This window comes from Mastacembelus armatus, chromosome 10, assembly GCF_900324485.2.
Source record: "Mastacembelus armatus chromosome 10, fMasArm1.2, whole genome shotgun sequence".
In the NCBI taxonomy this organism is placed as follows: Eukaryota; Metazoa; Chordata; class Actinopteri; order Synbranchiformes; family Mastacembelidae; genus Mastacembelus; species Mastacembelus armatus.
Genome location: NC_046642.1, coordinates 24,441,885 through 24,457,546, shown reverse-complemented (window position 1 = coordinate 24,457,546; position 15,662 = coordinate 24,441,885). Strand labels below are relative to the sequence as shown.

Here is a 15,662-nt window from a genome sequence, read left to right as displayed (position 1 = left end):
TGGAAAACGCCTCTCGCCTTATGGTGAGGTCACACTCTTCTGAAAGCCTGGGAGGAGGTGATTGAACTAATGTTTGGGTCATGGAGTGCACCTTAAAGCCTAATTTAAAGTCAGATTCAGCCATAATAGTGATATCTGAGATTAGGCTCATGGTCCTGCAGTGGGAGATTCAGAACAGTTGGAACAGATGGTTCAGCAGCATCACAAGTTGGGAAATTCCTCCCATTCAGTTTAGCATAGCTCTAGCAGAAGAGAAGAACTGAAAGTTAATTTGAATGTTGTATTGTCTTGCAGTGTGGGTCTGTGGTTATTTCTGTCATGAAATGCCTGGCAAATTCCATCCATCCATTTTCTGTACTGCTTGTCCAGTAGAAGGTGGTGAGGGGCTGCAACCACTCCCAGAGACACTCACTCACTTTCATACCTACGGGCAATTTAGAGTCAACAATTAACCTAACCCCAAACTGCATGCCTTTGGGGAAACCAGAGTACCCAGAGAAAACCAGACACTGGGAGAACATTTAAACTTCACACACAAAGAGACATTTTTGCTGTGAGGCAACAGTGATTTTTGATGACTATGTTTATTTCAACAGTGGGATTTGAGAATAAATGCATATTCATAAGTAATCTTGACTAAATGATCCAAATTCAAGAATGAGCAGCACTGGTAACATTACCTTAATAAACTATATAGCATACTAAACCTGCGCCCGCACAGTGGATGTCAGTCCTGAAGGAGGATTTTTATAAAAGGAAATAAAAAATAAACAAAAAGATACAAATCTCATTTTCAATCACTGTTTAAAGGAGTGGTGTTTAGCGACTACGCAGTTACAACAAAGGTTGATCGTTTCATTTACCCATCAGCTATTAACAAAATATATCCAGTGGTTCGGAGAGGAAGATTATTTTTAAGCCACATTGGACATCACAGCAAATTGTCTGAACCTGGGACATGGCTGGGAAAATTAGTGTTTGATGAGTGTGAACTAAGACATAGCTGGACCAGCATGTCATGTGGGCAAAAATACCAAAGACTAATGCCTTGTTCAAATATAGAAGTCTTGTGTCTGCAGCCAGCATTACAGTATTGGATTAAGTTGTAATCATAGAGCAGGTGTTGGATCTTCAAAACATGAAGCAGTGTTTTGCAGTGGGTGAGATATTCAAATCACAGCAAAAATGGGTTATGAAACACAAGCAATAATTCCAGTACTGTATGCAATAAATGAACATTCGTATTTACCAGAGGTTGCAATAGGTGATGTCGTGTAAGATCTTTTAAAAAATGACTTTCAAATGCTCTAAGTATTTGAACAATTTAAAAAAATCATGTAATGTGTTTTTTCAAATTACATGATAAAGTATTTGAGGATGAGCTGCATTATGTTGTAACTTGGTTTGAATCTACAGTGATCAGCCACACCAAACCAGCTGAAGGTGGGATTTTGAAATGAATGAGCATGTCTCCAGGCAGATTTACTACTAGTGTCAAAAACCAAAACCACACAGGCAACTTTCCCTTTATGGTATAAACTTCAGTTTTGACCTAGAGTAGTCTAGATTAGACTGACCAGATTCAGTCCAGGTGAAACAAGCAGGAGTTGGCACAGCGGGTCGCTTGGTAATTCACTATAAAATAGTATTGTACCTGTTAAACTATACAGCATATATAGTTGGATAAAGCCTATAGAGGCTTTTATCCATGTGCTTGCATCAAATAACCTTGGTGCACACACCGGGTGTGTGTGAGTCAAGGGGGAATTGGATATATATGATTTTCTCTACCCGTTAGCACTGAGAAGCAGAAAAAGGAAATGGAATCTGAACGTGGGATTTTATGATGGTCAACAATAAACAAAGTGTAATGACTAAAAACGTCAAAGGTTCCTGAGGTAATATGCCAAATTAATGAGCTCATCTCTGTATGTGTGTTTCCTCTTCCTTGCTTGGTGTCATTAGGCTGAGTATGTGCATCACTCTGATGTCTAGCAGGACAGAGTATCACTGTTAAAAGGAGTGACTTGCTAAAATCCTCAGACACATCCCTTCCTCTCAATATTTCTCATATTTATTCTCTTATTCTCTTAACTCTTTCTGTTAACCAGCTTACACCCTTTTTAGACCCTTTGTCTTTCCCGTCTTACCTCCCTCCACTCTCTCCAATTATTAACATTTTATTAAACTCACTCCTTTCCATTCATTAATAATTAACTATTTATTCTGTCTTGTTTTGTATAACACCCAGAATATCTTGCATCTCCCCATAAGATGCATTTACATCTTTTAAAACAGTTTTTCAGAAGGTGAGTATTTGGAAATGTATCATGAAGAAACTATTCTGTCTGACACATTCACATCTGGTTACTTTTTTAGGTGGTGAAGTAATAATGATGTGAAAGTGTAAACAGTTCTCTCACATACTGCTGGGAAACAAACATTGGTAATTACAGGCATTCACATTATCATGGAGGCCACGAGACCTTTGTCTGTGTACACAGGCCTGATCCTGTGTACACAGACAAAGGCCACTGCTGCAGCAGGATGGGTGGAGGGAGCTGAACGTGAACAAATTAATGTGCATCACAGCGGGAGTCCATCTGCTGTAGTGTGATTGTTAAATTTAGAATAGTGGTGTCACTGGATCAGAGGTGGCCTGAGGACTGGGCTGAAAGATTGAGAACTCATCAGGCAAAGGTTAATTTAATACCACAGGGCATGATTAGTTTCAATTTTAAACACACACTCATGTACACTCCTATTCTCTTTATCTACAACATTATTTTCCCAAGAGTGAACACTTTGAGAGGCCAATAAGTGGCTTAGTAGTTACAGAAACCAACCCTCAAGTGGAGAACATAGGTTTAAGCCCTGGGTCAGCAAACAGCCCTGCTGCTGATTCATCCTTGCTGTAAACCCTGCCAGCTCTGGAGTTGCTGTGAAGGATGACCCTGACCTCTGACATCTCTGTGGAGGGAGCAGGAGAACAAGGAATGCACAAAGATTTCCCTTTAGGGTGGAATAAACATTTACATTATAACTGGTGGGCTGAGCTGATCAAATAAAATGCTTTTTGTAAGAGGGAACATTATGCCTAGATTTCACTTCCATAAGCTTTTATACAACGCTAATAAGGGCTCTGACCACTTTAGGGTCAGGGTGATGGTTAGAACAGCTGTGGAATCTTTTTCATGTGTTACAGTGATTTCTTCAGTTTCAGATATGAATGCAGAGTAAGTGTGCTGAAAAGAGAGCAGGGTGAACAATAACATGGAAAGACAAAAATAAGTCAAACTGACAGTGTGGTCAATGTAGATAGGAAATCAACCCACTCCAGATTGTTTCCAAACTCCAACTTAAATGTCAGCATGCATTTAAGAAAAGCTATATAGTGGCTTCCCTACCATAGAGTCGCTTTAAAAGTAATACAGCAGCAGCTTGCATTTCATAGAAGAAGAGAGGCTGTTCAAAATGGTTATTATGGTCATATAATCATTTATGGTTATGATAACATTTCTTCATGGTAATTTTTGATTAAACTTTTTTATTCAGTAGTATCCTTTGTAATACTTTGTTCAGTCCAGTGTTGTCATAGTGTAGGTTAATTACTGAAGAGGGGCATGACAATAAAATAGGGTCTAATGAAGTTCTTTTATGGATAATGTGCAGTACACCAACATAAGACTATTACTGGCTGATTTTGCAACTGGAGTTGCTATGTCTGGTTCTCACTCAGTGAATAAAGCACACCAGCCTTAACAAGTGGGGTTTTCATGTTAGCTTAGATTCATGTGTTCCAGTCCTCTTTATTCTCTCCCCTCTCTACTGCTTCCACAGAACACTTTCAAAGCCCTACAGAGACAAAGTTATTACAGCAATGACAAGCACCAAACTGCATGTGTTTTATAAAGGTCTTCTCTCTGCCTGACAAAAGGTGGCAGATGACATGTGCTGTGTTGCACAGTAAAAACACAGTACCCACTGTGGCTTTGGCACTCTTGAAAAACAATATAGTTTTATAGCACACACAGTTCCCGGTTGTCTCACTGCATTTGTCCATTGAAGAGGGCAGATGAGCATTATCAGTCCAACCAACAAAATTGAGCAAGATGTCGTGTCATGCCTGAGCTCCATGCACTGCCCCTGCCAGACACTAAAACCATTCATTTTAGCCATATTTGATGATAAGTGGATATTGAAATTGCAGCAGAATTGTACTTTTGACCTACTTTTTGTACATTTTCAAGTTAAATTGATATTGATCAAGTTATTTAGCTCTCTTTTTTAGGGTCGTAACATATATCAGTTATTAATTTGTGTGTGTGTGTGTGTGTGTGTGTGTGTGTGTGCGTGTGTGTGTGTGTGTGTGTGTGGACAGTTTCCATCTGATGCCCTGCAGACAGTCAGGCTTTTTCCTATTGAGCCCATTGTAATTGGTCCCAACAGGGGAGAAAATACATTCAAATTAGCTTTATTAGTATTCATAATTTTTGAGGGAAGTTGAGAAGAAATGTGTCGGAGGTCTCAATGACTCATAAATCATAAGAGAGCAAATTATATAGTGATTGTATAAGGACCGTAGCTGGAGTCTTTTCAGAAATTAATTAACAACAGAAGCCTATAAATCTGAGAGGGGGCAATTGATACTGTCAATGTCATGCAGGAGTGGTGAAAAAAATGACAAAAATGATATCTACAATTATATGTATGTCAATTTACAATTTACTGCAGTTTTTTTCTTTTTCTCTCCTCCTCATCTGTGAGTAAATCATGTTGCTTCTAGATGTTGGTGTATTTACCTGACTTCACTTTCTTTAATGTGTCCTGCTAGTTCTTCAACAAACTTGTCTCCTTTCATCCAGTAGATGATTGGCCTTCTGTTTTCTCCACTGTACCCAAAAAAAGCCTTGCAGTCCAGACTGAGAGGCATTCCTGCAAAACACAATGCAAAACTTTTACAATACTAATGACAGACAGCGAAACCTGCTCCACTAAAACTCAAATGTGATTGCTCTTCAATTCAGTTCAATTCAATTCAATTCAATTTTATTTGTATAGCGCCAAATCACAATACAAATCATCTCAAGGCACTTTACAAAAACTAAAACTAAAAACCCAACAAATCCCTTATGAGCAAGCACTTAGTGACAGTGGAGAGGAAAAACTCCCTTTAACGGAAGAAAAAACCTCCAGCAGAACTGGGCTCAGTTTGGGCGGCCATCTGCCTCGACCGATTGGGGTGAGTGGATAGAGGAGAGAAAAAAACAGCAACAATAAACAACAGATAGACACTGCAGGTTGGTGGGACCAGTAACTGCACATCAGCGATATACAGCTCCAGGATCAGGGACACCTGCAGAAGGTACAGAGAGAACAGAGAGAGAGGGAGAGAGCACATACTAGGAGAGAGAGAGAGCACAAGGTTAGTGACATTCTTCAGGCTGAGGGATGCTTGCAGGTAGAGTTGGAAGCTTAATGAAAGGTACAGTAAAAGTCAAGGTAACTAACATTCATACTAAACTCAAATTAATAATGAATAAACAAACAAAAATGCCATATTTCCATCATGATTTCTTTTTACTATTTGAGGTTCTATGGGTGCTCCCCTATGATCACATAATTTGGTTGTGGCTTTTGATTCTGCAATTCCACAATTAGCTCCAACTGTTTATCTCCATAAACCAGATCCTAATATTTGCATAAAAGCAATTGATGGATGGATTATTTCCCATTTTCTTTTGCTGATTTTCTAGGAATTCAGTTAAACGTTGCACTGCAGTTTGATGAACCTACGTGATGAGTTGGTGCAGAATGACCCAGAAAGTAAGAAGTCAGGTGTACAATCATTCATTACAGATGTACTGTAATACTCGGGGGAACTAACTAAAATGGCCTTGTTTTTAGATTATCTTCACTGTAGTGGAAGGGCTGAATGCAACAGGTTGTGTGATTCAATACTGTGCCTACAATGAGTGGGAAGGCACTACTGTCAATCCTGGCAAACACACTTGAGCAGATGTGTGCAGACAGTATCCACACATGCTCTCACACACTCTCCTGTAAGACCTTGAAAGCACCACTCTGTGATTACAGCTATCAATAGCGATGATGGAGTATTAATGAACATTCTAATGAGTCCTACCTCGTTAGGCAGTCAATTAGCAGATAATTATGATAGACCTCAGCACTATCATAATGATAGCTCTATCAGCACAGTCAAGACCCAACACTGAATGCTAAAGTTGTCTGCATATCTCGATGTTTGTTGTCAGACAAGCACTTAAGCTGAATGTTAACACTAAATATATTTACAGTTCAGGCATTTACTGCAGCTGATACTATTATGCAGAATGAGCAGGAAATCCAGGTAGTTGGCTAGTGTTCTTATATCAAAATGTCAAATGATTGGTTTATGTGTGATTTCACTGCATAATTCATTCAGAGTAAGATTGAAGATTGAAGTCTTTGACATCTATTTATCTCTTAGGCCATATTGGACAGACTTTCACTCTGTGTTATGCAAACATGCTCATCCAATGAAACTGAATGTGGCCTGCAGCGGCGTGCACAGTCTATTAACAATGCAATGCCCAGCAAAGAAATGTGTATTGCTCTGGCATAGAATGAAGAGATGTCTCTAGGAAATTTGACTGTTTGAGGAAGTTGCAAGTAAATAATTATAATTGTAGGCAAAGCAGTTCACAGTGCTGCTGTAAATTGTAAATGCTGAATGTACTGTGCACTAAAGACTATATTTACATGATTATATTCGCATCTTGGCTTCTGTTTTTCATGCTTTTATTTTGGAGAGCCAAGAGGATCTAGTGTTTTTTATGTTGTGTAGTTTGATTTCATTTCCTGATTGCTTTCACCTGTGTCCACTCTTTGTTTTAGATAAATAGTGCACCCCTGCCACAAACCAACTGCCAGGTTGTCTGTTGTCTACCTTGAAACCAGTCGATTGATGCACGGTTCTATGCTTGTTCATTGCCAGCCCTGTGACTTGGAATTCCTTTAAATGAAGGACATCAGGGAAGAGCTCATAGCTAAGTGTTTTCTGTTTTACTGTTTTTTGACCTGGACAAGTATTTTTGCATAAGTGGATCTATTGTCGAAGAGAGACACTTTGGTGGAGTTCTTTTTGTATTTCCCGACCAGGCTCGGTTCCAGCCTTGGTTTTTGTTTAAGAACTTTTTGAGATCCCTATTACGGGAATTTTGATATCCGAGTGACAGTTTTTGATCTACGAGCTGCCTAATCTTTTGGTTTCTTCTCTTCCCTTAAAACTGACTGAAGATGTTGCTCTGCGGGCAAGACCCAGTTCTCCCAGACCCATCAGCTGATACCAGAGCGTCCATACCGTGTTTTGGCCCGGCTGAAATCACACAATTTCCATAAGACTCACCCGGCACATTACCACCATCTACTGGTCACCATCTGCCATTCCTCCTCCCTGCCAATATATCTCTTTGAAAGAATAAATCATGCTCTTGTCTGATTCTGAATTCTGTGTGGGTGATTTGTGCTCCTGATTACCTCCCTGGTTCATGACAGATATACAACATTTGTCTCTGATAAATGTTCATGTAGGTATATGCCATAAGCCAGCCAGTTTCACAAGCAAATCATTTAAACATACTTAAAAGTACACTTCTTTATCGTTGTCTATGTGCATATGTATTTTTCCTTGTATGTTATATTTGAAAACTACACAATAATTCATCCTGTAGGCTATATATAAAATGTATTAATTTTTACTGTGTAATTTTCTGCTCTGTACTGTAGACTATAAATTTTCCAGTTCTTTCAACCAGTAGTACATCTGAAGAGCCAGTACAACCAGTAAAATGGACATTTCAGCTTGGCATAAAGTGATAATTAATTCCCTGTTACTGACTATGGTTTTCTGCTTCATATTACTTTTATTACACTCCTGCAGGTTATGTTTTAAAGATTACAAACCATGTAGTCTGCTCTCCCAGTTTAAATAGGCTAACCCTAATGTGCCAGTATAATGGGTAAAATGGACTTTTCTTCTTGCCAAAATGAAAATGTCTTTCTGCCTCAGAATAGCTTTATTTAGCTCCTGTGGGTTGTATTTTAAATATTATAAAACATCCAGTCCTTTTTATCACTTTAAATAACTCTAATAGGCCAGTATAACCAGTAAAGTTAACTTCTCTCTTTGCCAAAATGTGATTACAGTCAATACCTTGTTACTCAATCTTTAGCGTACTGTGCATGCTGCTGAATACCACAGTCAATTTCTAGTGGATGATCACTCTTTGGTACAATATTAGCACCATGACCAGCCAAAACAATGTAGATTTGTGGTTAAAAAGATCTATCCATCCATCCATCCACTCATCCATCCATCCATCAATTCAATTCAATTCAATTTTATTTGTATAGCACCAAATCACAATACAAATCATCTCAAGGCACTTTACAAAAACTAAAACTAAAAACCCAACAATTCCCTTATGAGCAAGCACTTGGCGACAGTGGAGAGGAAAAAACTCCCTTTAACGGAAGAAAAAACCTCCAGCAGAACCAGGCTCAGTTTGGGCGGCCATCTGCCTCGACCGGTTGGGGTGAGTGGATTGAGGAGAGAGAAAAGAACAGCAACAATAAACAACAAATAGACAAAGCAGGTTGGTGGGACCAGTAACTGCACATCAGCGATATACAGCTCCAGGACCAGGGACACCTGCAGAAGATAGTCATCAGCCATCATCTGTTCGTCCATCATCCATCCATTATCCATCATCCATTCATCATCAATCCATCCATCCACTGATCCATCCATCCATCCATCATCCACTCATCCAGCCATCCATCATCCATCAACCATCCATCCATCAACCATCCATCTGTCATGAGGTGGCACTACCGGCCTCCTGCCACGTGAGGCGGTGTGGCCGCCTTTCCCTTTTGTCTCCCTCATGTGTTTCATTCCCTCTCCTTCCGTGTCTGTCCGTCTGTTGATTGTTTGCAGGTGCAGCAGGAGTAAGGGGGCGTTCCAGTTCCAACCGCTCCATAAAGCTCTCGTTTTCTCTCAGCCAGTTGCCAGATTGTCTAGTCTGGCTACCTGGTAGTATCTAGCTCCTAGCTCTCAACTGAAAACAAGAAACAGCTTAACGTAACTTCTTCTCTATGCAGGTGGCGCCTGTCCGGTCCTCTCTCGACCCCGCTTCTCCTTCACCTGCCACCTCCAAGTCTGTATCGGTCCTTCGCTTCCGGGAAACTTGTTGAGCTGCCCTGCGGATCACGCTCCGTCCATGGCATTCTCCCTTGCAGCCACAAGGACCGGTTCGACAGCGAGTTTCGGCCCCAGACTCTTCTCTTCACCGTTGTGTTGAACTGTTTATTAATAATAAAAGAAATTACCGAACTCTGATCTGCGTTTGGGCCATTCAGTCGCCAACACATAACACCATCCATCAGCCATCATCCCTTCATCCATCATCCATCCACCATCCATCCATCAACCATCCATCATCCATTCATCATCCATCCATCAACCATCCATCCATCCATCCATCATCCATCCATCCATCCATCCACTCATCCATCCATCAACCATCCATCCATCCATCCATCCATCCACCCACTCATCCATCCATCATCCATCCACCCACTCATCCATCCATCCATCCATCCATCCATCCATCCATCCATCCATCCACTCATCCATCCATCAACCATCCATCCATCCACTTATCCATCCATCCATCCATCATCATCTACTGCTTATCCAGGAAAATCCAGGGTCACAGTGAGGTTGGAGCCAATCCCAGCTGACACTCGGTGCGAGGTGGGGTACTGTACAGATCACCAGTCTATCACAGGGCTGACACATGCAGAGACAGATAAACACTCATATTCACAGCTATGGGCAATTATTGTCTGAACTCTGCCTGAGATTTAGAATCTCTAACACTGCAGTTGACTAAGTGGTCTGAAAGGCCTCATACGTCTTGCATGTATGTGTCTCTAATGGTGTGAACTGTTTGCCTTTGTTTTGAGGCAGGCAGCACATTTTCTAATACAAACACACACACACACACACTGATATTGAAAAAAATGGATTAGAGTATAATTAGCTTGATTGTGTGTGTAAGGTGTGTGTATGTGTGCAGCACAGTAATTGATTAGCACCCCGAGGGTGTGTTTGTGTTCTCAGCATGTTATGGTGATTAAAATCATCAACTTTTTTGCACTTGTGTGGCATGAGGGTGTATGTAGGTTGGCGTGAGTGACTGTGTTTGTGTTTGGATCAATCAGAACACAAGCATTTCACAGAGCGAGTCAAGTCATCATTTCTATTTGTGGTTAAAGCAGTGGGGTGTTCATAAAAACCCCAATGAAAGATTGATGCTGTGTTGTTCTCATCAGTATCAAAGAAAGACTCTGTACAAGTGATTGATAGGAGGTTTCTCAAGCTGGTACATCATCACTTCACACTGCTGCTGAGTGAGATCACACTTAGACGTTATTTCCTTTGGTGTGAACAATCCTGGAGGAACTCACTTTGCCCAATCACAAGTAAGTTTGTAAACAAAAGCCACATGATTCACAAGTGTGAACTGATCTGATTCCAGTTTTTGGAACTTGAGTTTAGTCTGCCTGACTTGCCTGTGCTCTTTAAGGCAGCATCTCAGACATTCCTTGCATGTAGATGCACATAAAGGAGCAGCTGAATGTGAGCAGCAGTCCAGTAGGTTGCCCTTGGTTCTTTTTTTAATGTTGTTATCCAAGCGTGAGGAACTGCTGGTTATCAGACATCAACATCTGTTTCCTTCTGCCTGTTAAGCCTTATGTTTTGAGGTTGTTTCCTCTCGATAGTTCAGACTATATTCTCACTGAGTAAAAAAAAAAACTGAAGGTTTCTATATTTGATTTATTCCCTTACCAGCCAGAATCAAAAAAATAAAGGGAACTATCTTCCAATCTGCACAATTGTCAGTTAGTGGCTATCCTCAACATCTGTTCAATGTAATTCAGTTTATGAATTCTGAAGTACATCTTACACCTAACCACATGCATATACAGGTGCATCTCAATAAATTAGAATAAAATCTAAAAGTTGGATTATTTCAGTAATTATATTCAAAAAGTCAAACTCATATATAGATTCATTACACAGACTGATATATTTCAAGTGTTTGTTTCTTTTAATTTTGATTATTAAAACCTACAGCTAATGAAAACCCAAAATTCAGTATTTCAGAAAAATATTATTATTGGACACTCATTGTGTCACACTCTAATCAGCTAATTAACTCAAAACACCTACAAAGGTTTCCTGAGCCTTTAACTGGTCAGTGTGGTTCAGTATATTCATTCATGGGGAAGACTGCTGACTCGACAGTTGTCCAGAAGACGATCATTGACACCCTGCACAAAGAGAGTAAGACACAAAAGGTACAGAATCCAAGTTGCTTGAGGTCCATTGTAAAGTCAGTGGTGGTTTGTGGAGCCAGGTCATCTGCTGATGTTGGTCTACTGTGTTTTATCAGGTCCAAGGTCAGGACAGCCATCTAACCAGGACGTTTTAGAGCACTTCATGCTTCCCTCTGCTGACCAGCTTTATGGAGATGATGATTTCATTTTCCAGCAGGAATTGGCACCTGCCCACTACACCAAAAGTACCAATACCTGGTTTAAGGACCATATCCCTGTGCTTGACTGGCCAGCAAACTGGCCTGACCTAAACCCCATACAGAACTCAGTGGGTATCGTGAAGCGGAAGATGCGAGACACCACACACAACAATGCAGAAGTGCTGAAGGCCCCTATCAGAGCAACCTGGGCTTCCGTAACACCTCAGCGGAGCCAGAGAGTGATCGCCTCCATGTCATGCTGCATTGGTGCAGTAATTCATGCAAAAGTGAAAAGTGAAAGTGAAGTGAAAAGTGAAAGTGACTTATGTGGCCAAGTATGGTGACCCATACTCGGAATTTGTGCTCTGCATTTAACCCATTCCAAAGTGCACACACATATAAGTGAACACACACACACAATGTGAACATACACCCGGAGCAGAGAAGTAGCCCTGAACAAGTATTGAGTGCTGTACATGTTCATACTTTTCAGTAGTCCAACATTTCTGTGTTAAAAATCCTTTTTTTATTGGTCTGAAGTAATATTTTAATTTTTTTAATACTAATACTAATACTTAATTACTTAATACTTAATACTTAACTTAATACTTAATTTTGGGTTTTCATTAGCTGTAAGTTATAATAATCAAAATTAAAAGAAACACGAAGTATATCAGAATTGAATTACTGAAATAAATCAACTTTTTGATGATATTCTAATTTATTATGATGCATCTGTATATGGATGTTAGTTTGTTTCTTATATTTGTCATGACTCCCATGTTGGGACTTCCTGCCGGGGACCTTTACTTTGTTAGAACTTCCTGTTTTTCCCTGCACTGGTCCCTGGCAGCTTCACGTTCTCATTAACCCTAACCATTTTCACCTGAGTTTAATTATCTTTAGTTCCATCCCTATATTTGTAACTGGCTTCCCTTTGCTTGTGTGGAAGCATTGCCAATGTTTTGTGACTAGGAATGTGTATGCGTCTAACTCAGTTACCGTCTCATTTGGATATTCTTAGTTACTCATTTCATTTGGTTCTGTATTTTTTCCCTATGCCCTGGTGATCCCAGGAAGAATAAATCCTTTTTGGTTCTGCATTTGGGTCCTACCTCTCCTTCTTCCCTCCTTCTCTCCGACACATAACAATATGATGCAATGTAGAATTAAGATACATATTTATTTTTAAATTTATATTTTCATTTTCTTTTAATTTACACTATTTGATTCTTTGTCCATTTAACTGATAACTGTGGGGATCGTGAAAAGCAGTTTAGCAAACTGAACAGACAAGAGCTTGAAAGAAGACGTGAATGCTTCAAAATGTAGATTCATCTATACTTTAGACTTCTTTATTTGGTACAGCATATCAATGCAACTAATAATCCATAAATAAAAACAAGGTCAGAGACAATCACATATCTTGCTAAAAAACAAACAAACAAACAAAAACAGGCTAGGAGTCAATATCACAAGTAACACAAACTAAAAAATGAAAACGCAAGAAAGCTAAAATTCAAGGCACAAAGACAGAAAGAAAGGAGGGAGTGTGAGCAGTCTCATATAAGAGGCAGTTAGGTGGTTGATAATTCCATGTAGGAGTAGAAAGAGCGGGCAGCACGGTGGATTGGTGGTTAGCACTGTTACCTCACAGCAAGAAGGTTCCTGGTTTGAAACCCAGCAGGGGCCTTTCTGTGAGGAGTTTGCATGTTCTCCCTGTGCTTGCCTGGGTTTTCTCCAGGTACTCTGGTTTCCTCCCACAGTCCAAAAACATATATGTCAGGTTGATTGGTGACTCTAAATTGTCCATAGGAGTGGGTGTGAGTGAGCAACTGTTCACATAGGTCTTGTTATTTTTTTTTATTTCTGAATGTATTTTGCCATGTTCAACCCAATATAACGCCAGTCGGAGGTCACTAATAATATATAATAGTTTGTCCACTATATGGCAAGTCCTTTCCAAAGTTCCTGCTGGCACCTCTGTTGATACTATCATGCTCAAAATGCTCATCAAATTTGAAATACAGGTGTATACACAAACACACACACACACACGCGCACACACACACACACACACACACACACAGTCCTACATCAAATGGCCTGACAAGAACAGACCTAAATTAATGGACTTACACTGTGATATATTTTTATATTTCATGTCATCTGTGATTGAGCCCCTTCATTAAACCCTGGCCTACTTACCACAGAAATTAAAGTTAAACAAAGATTATTAAATTGAATTGTCCCTTTTCCCTGGAGATCCAGTGGTGCCAGGAGAGCACTGGATCCAGGGTGTTCGAGTACAGATGGATAAAATGAAATTAGCTTGCTGTATCAAAGACCGTTATGCACTGATTCCGTTCACAGTGGTAATGCACACAAGACATATTAATTTAGCAGTTCATACTATTATGCCTTTTTCACTTTCTTAGAAGAGGATGACAGAGTTTATGGAGTTTATGAATGGGAGTCAGAAGACTGGAAGGGGCAGAGAAGGACAGAGCTACTGAAGAACAATACAACAATAATACAACATTTTTGGAGCAAGACAGAGGAAACTGGACCGTAAAAGTGTTCTAATGACTAGTGGCTTTGATTGAGATGTCTTGGCAACTATTTGACAGATTCTCATTAAATTTAGTATACGGTACATTTTATTCCCTGATGAAGGAGTGGTACATCCTATGAGCATAGAGCCTGAAGGTTTTAACAGGCATGTAGCACGATGGTGGAAGAGAAGGTGATTCTATTTTAAGCTATGTGTTCTTTTAACATAAGCAGAAGGCAGCTGACAAAGAAAGTTAGCCACTAGGTGATAAAACCTCTGCAACCCTGTTCATTTTCTGTGTACTGATCTTTTGTACCGATCTTACATGCACATCTGTTATTGCAGCCAAGAACTTAGCAGCTTTGACAGCTAGCTGCAGCGAAAAAAGGCTAATTAAACATTGTTTAATTCAGGCAGCAGCATGCTCCAGTGACATGGAGTTAACCAATGCATTGTGTTCTGTGCCGTTTCTGATCTGTTTCCGGGTAAGTGAATCACTTCCTATTGCAAGCGTGTCGTGCTGTATAGTTCGTTTACAGATTAGCAACAGACTAGCTTTAGTCTAACACACCTAAAAACTAACTAAACTTAACTGCTCCACATTCCGGTACTAGTCACATTACCTTTCTATTTTGACCGGTATTATTGCTACCAGCCTGCCAGTTAGCTTAGCTAGCTAGTAGCATGGCTTCTCCCTCTCTCTCTCTCTCTCCTGCTCAGTGTGCCACATGTTTAGTTATTCCTCTGCCTCCTTTTGCGATAATGATACCTGTAATAAGTGTAAGGTTCTGGTAGCTTTGGAGGCGAGGATCACTGATTTGGAAGCTCGGTTCCGCACCTTTGAACAAAAGCCAGCTAGCCTAGCCCCGTTAGCAGGTGTGGAGCCACAGAGCTCAGGGACTGTTAGCGGTCCAAGGGCAGCTCCGGAGCAGCCAGGAGAATTAGCCTGGGTGACAGTCTGACGGAAACATACACCTAAGCAGAAGATCATGGCTCATCACCTGCCTGTTCACGTTTCTAATAGATTTTCCCCGCTCAGCGACACACACGCTGAGAAACCGATTCCATAGTCAGAAACGTGAAGCTAGAGACGCCAGCAACCCAGAAGTAAGTTCAGGTGTCTCTCACTCATGTGAAAACCGCGCTTACTATCGAGCACGGATTTAATGTCTTTATATTTGAGGGCAATCTCAAAATAAAAACCTATGGACGTGACATGTGCACTCCATCGCTGTGGTTTCCATGGAGACAGTGTGTCTCGGAAGTAGATTTACAATGATAATATTTACGAGATCTCGCAATAGTAAACCTTTTTTAAAATTTTTTACAACCATCTATTTTTTTCTCTCCCATGTCCCTTCCAGGGCACCGTATGATTACGCCAGTCGGAGGTCACTAAAATTAATGTTGAGCCGGTGTGAAACTTTGCCAAATTAATGTCAGACTCCGTAGTTTTCTCTGGACCCCCCCCAGTCTGACCAGTGATGACATGCTTAGCC

At 40.3% G+C, this 15,662-nt stretch overlaps 1 protein-coding gene across 2 annotated transcripts in view; it reads right to left on the bottom strand.

Moving 5' to 3' along the window:
- Window positions 1–15,662, bottom strand: part of il1rapl2 (interleukin 1 receptor accessory protein-like 2) — a 397,230-nt gene that overhangs the window by 25,346 nt on the left and 356,222 nt on the right. For both annotated transcript variants that reach the window (XM_026331029.1, XM_026331028.1), the window contains exon 7: window positions 4,803–4,935. In XM_026331029.1, the coding sequence (XP_026186814.1) occupies window positions 4,803–4,935 (133 nt within the window). The remainder of the gene's footprint in view (window positions 1–4,802; window positions 4,936–15,662) is intronic.